Source organism: Euphorbia lathyris, chromosome 2 (genome assembly GCF_963576675.1).
Source record: "Euphorbia lathyris chromosome 2, ddEupLath1.1, whole genome shotgun sequence".
NCBI classification, from domain to species: Eukaryota; Viridiplantae; Streptophyta; class Magnoliopsida; order Malpighiales; family Euphorbiaceae; genus Euphorbia; species Euphorbia lathyris.
In genome coordinates this window covers 27,500,532-27,504,080 of record NC_088911.1, presented here as the reverse complement: position 1 = coordinate 27,504,080, position 3,549 = coordinate 27,500,532, and the positions used below count along the sequence as shown (strand labels likewise).

At 36.9% G+C, this 3,549-nt stretch overlaps 1 protein-coding gene across 1 annotated transcript; it reads left to right on the top strand.

Annotated features, from left to right (window-relative positions):
- The first annotated feature begins 633 nt into the window (after positions 1 to 633).
- LOC136217553 (phosphatidylinositol 4-kinase gamma 4-like) lies at positions 634 to 3,549 on the top strand. The gene is made up of 2 exons (XM_066004127.1): positions 634 to 2,610; positions 2,830 to 3,549. The coding sequence occupies exons 1-2, from the start codon at positions 1,228 to 1,230 to the stop codon at positions 3,202 to 3,204; spliced, it is 1,758 nt and encodes a 585-aa protein (XP_065860199.1). The 5' UTR covers positions 634 to 1,227; the 3' UTR covers positions 3,205 to 3,549.

Below are 3,549 nucleotides of genomic sequence, written 5' to 3'. Positions count from 1 at the left end.
ATGTGACTTGATTCTTGTCTTCCGGAAATGATCTTATCTTTGAGATGAATGGAAGACTTCTGGATCCTTCTAAAGGCTAAGCTTAATCTTTGTTTCACAAGCCTGTATTAAGTGAGCTTGGATTTAAGCCTTAAGATCCAATCTCAATTTTTTTGAACTAAGGTTTATATTATCGAACACTTCAACAAACACATTAGTATAAATAAATTAATATTTTATTTTAATATGTTATTAATTATGAAGATATTAATTTAATTTAATATTTTTATTATAATCAAAATCAATGTGAAAATTCCAAACCGAGTGACTTATCCGAATACATGGAAAAAGCATTGTTACGTAGAAAATAAATTCCTATCCCAAATAAGGAACTATTTTCTATATTTTTTAAATAATAATAATAATAATAAATAAATAGTGTAGTACTATCTAGTACTATATAATAAGTCATTAGTATTATTCCAAGACTATTTATCCTTTTATTTTGTTTATAAAACAAAGAATATTTATCAATTATTTTAATTTTAATAAGGAGATTAACATCCATAGTGATATGAGTAGATAAATAGAAAAATATATATATATATTTCTTGAGAGACAAGTCCAATTAACAAACAAGAAACCTGCACGCCTGCCTTGTTTTACTAGAAAAGAGCATATTCCCTAATTCATTTGACCAAAAACCCAAATTAAGAAAAACTGCAAAAAAAGTTCGCATCTTTACGTAGAAATTGGTGGCTGCTCCACGCGTCTCTCTCTTCTTCCCCGCTCCCTCACCTTTTCACCATCACAAAAATCTTTCTCAGCTATCGGAGATTCTGTTGTTCAATCCTTTTTTAACATTTCTTCCTCTTCACCCTCTTCTTCGGTTCTTCCGGTTTCGTAAGGATCCTTTTTCCCTTTTGTTCTTTCTGTTTATACTGTGTTTTTTCTTTTCTTTTTCATGATTTCTCGTTTCCCCTCTATGTCTGTTAAGATCTTGATGGAATTTAATCCTTTCGATGTAGTGGTAGTTTCAGTGTTCGATCTTTTGTTGTTTTAACGAAGGGTTTCGGCTCTGATTGCCGGATTTTGTGTCTAGGTTTTTTGTCTTGTACAGAAAATTTCAAAATTCGTCTTTTAGGGTTTTTAAGCATGTCTAATTTCCTGTAGTTCCCTGTATAGTTTTGTAATTTTTGATTCCCTTGTTCAGAAATTTGAAAACCTAGTCTAGGAAGCAAAATAAAAATGTCGTCTGCTGGTGTTACTCTCACTCCATTTCACAATGGGTCTCTACTTCCTTCTGACTACTACTTCAATTATCAGTCATTTCCTAGCTCTGAGTATATATTGGTATACCTCTCAGTTGGGAGGTCTATGATCCCAATGCGTGTTTTAGCGTCTGATTCTATCGAATCTGTGAAGTTACGAATTCAATCCTGTAAAGGATTTGTTGTGAGGAACCAAAAATTGGTCTGTGGAGGTCGGGAACTGTCTCGGAGTAATTCCCTCATCCGTGACTATGGAGTCACTGAGGGGAATGTTCTACATTTGGTTCTTAGGCTGTCAGATCTTCAGCTTATAAAGGTTAAGACTGTAAGTGGGAAAGAATATACATTTCATGTGGAGCGAGGGAGAGATGTTGGATATGTTAAACAACAGGTTGCTAAGAAGGAAAAGGAATTTGATGATCTTGATGAGCATGAGGTTGTTTGTGATGGAGAGCAGCTCGACGATCAGAGGCTTATCGATGATATCTGTAAATATAGTAATGATACAGTGGTTCATTTTTTGGTGAGGAGATCTGTGAAGGTGCGGACAAGACCTGTAGAGAAGAATTTTGAATTGTCAATTGTTGCACCTCAATTGAATGATGAGAAGAAGGCCAAAGAACAACATGGTGTTGCAGAAGAGAATGATGGGAGAAATTATGAAATTGATACACAGATTATGCCGAGAAAGCCTCCTGATAGAGATTTTGTGTTGGAGCCAATTACTATTAACCCCAAAATTGAATTGCCCTCTGTGATTCGGAATATGGTAAATGCTACCATTGATGGATTGGAAGGTGGAAATAATCCAGTCAGATCAATGGAGGGTACAGGGGGCGCTTATTTTATGCAGGATTCTTCTGGACAGAAGATTGTTTCTGTTTTTAAGCCAATTGATGAAGAACCTATGGCTGTGAACAATCCTCGAGGGCTACCATTGTCATCTGATGGTGAAGGATTAAAGAAGGGTACTAGAGTTGGCGGAGGGGCTTTCAGGGAAGTTGCAGCTTACATTTTGGATCATCCAGAGAGCGGACACCGATCTTTATTCGGCGATGAGCCGGGCTTTGCTGGAGTTCCACCTACTGTTATGGTCAAGTGCTTTCACAAAGAGTTCAATCATCCCGATGATGTAGCAGTAAAGATTGGATCCTTGCAAATGTACATGGAGAACAATGGAAGTTGTGAAGATATCGGTCCTGGTGCCTTCCCAGTGAAGGAAGTTCACAAAATTTCTGTCCTAGATATAAGAATGGCAAATGCAGATAGGCATTCTGGGAATATTTTGTGGAGCAAATGTGCAGAAGATGGGCGGACTGTTCTGATTCCAATTGATCATGGCTACTGCCTGCCTGATAGCGTAAGTATTGCTTGCTCCGCATGCTTATATATTCTTGCAACTTTATGCATAATATCTATCTTTGTTTTCATTTGTTCTGTCAAGGCTGTAATAGAACATGACATTGACACCTTAACTGGTTCAGCAGCTTGGATTAGATCTCTCATTATTTTATTTTTTTAATATTGTTATGTGTTGGCCATTTTCTTTGAATTAAACAATGTAGTCTTCCTTCCACAGTTTGAAGATTGCACCTTTGATTGGCTGTATTGGCCTCAAGCTCGTCAACCTTACGACTCTAGTACTGTGGAGTATATAAAATCACTAGACGCTGAGGAGGATATTGCTCTTTTGAAGTTCCATGGATGGAACATTCCTGTTGAATGTGCACGCACACTTCGGATCTCCACCATGCTTCTGAAGAAGGGGGTGGATAGGGGATTCACACCATTTGCTATTGGAAGCATAATGTGCAGAGAGACATTGAACGATGCATCTGTCATCGAGCAGATTGTTGAAGAAGCACATGATTCTGTGCTTCCTGGCACAAGTGAAGTTGCGTTCCTTGAAACAATATCAAACATAATGGATCGCCGTCTTGATGAGATGGCTTGATCTCCACATTGATGGAGTGCCGTACGTACGTTTTGGATAACATGGGCATGTATCTACTCATACGTACATTGTTACCCAACATAAGCGTCATGGCAAAGATCGTTTGTTTGTTGTCTATATCGTGAAGATGAATTTACCTTAGTTCCAGTCTGGTTTTATATTCTTTCAAGACAGTTAGCAGTTCCTTGTTTTTTTTTTCCTTTGTTGAACTAAAAAGAACCTGATTCTTTTATTACAAATGTCAATTATTCTTTCAGGATTACCTACCTACCTATTGGATATTATATTATTAACAGACAATAACAGTGGTATCATCATCTAAATGTATATGTGAAGTTCATTGTC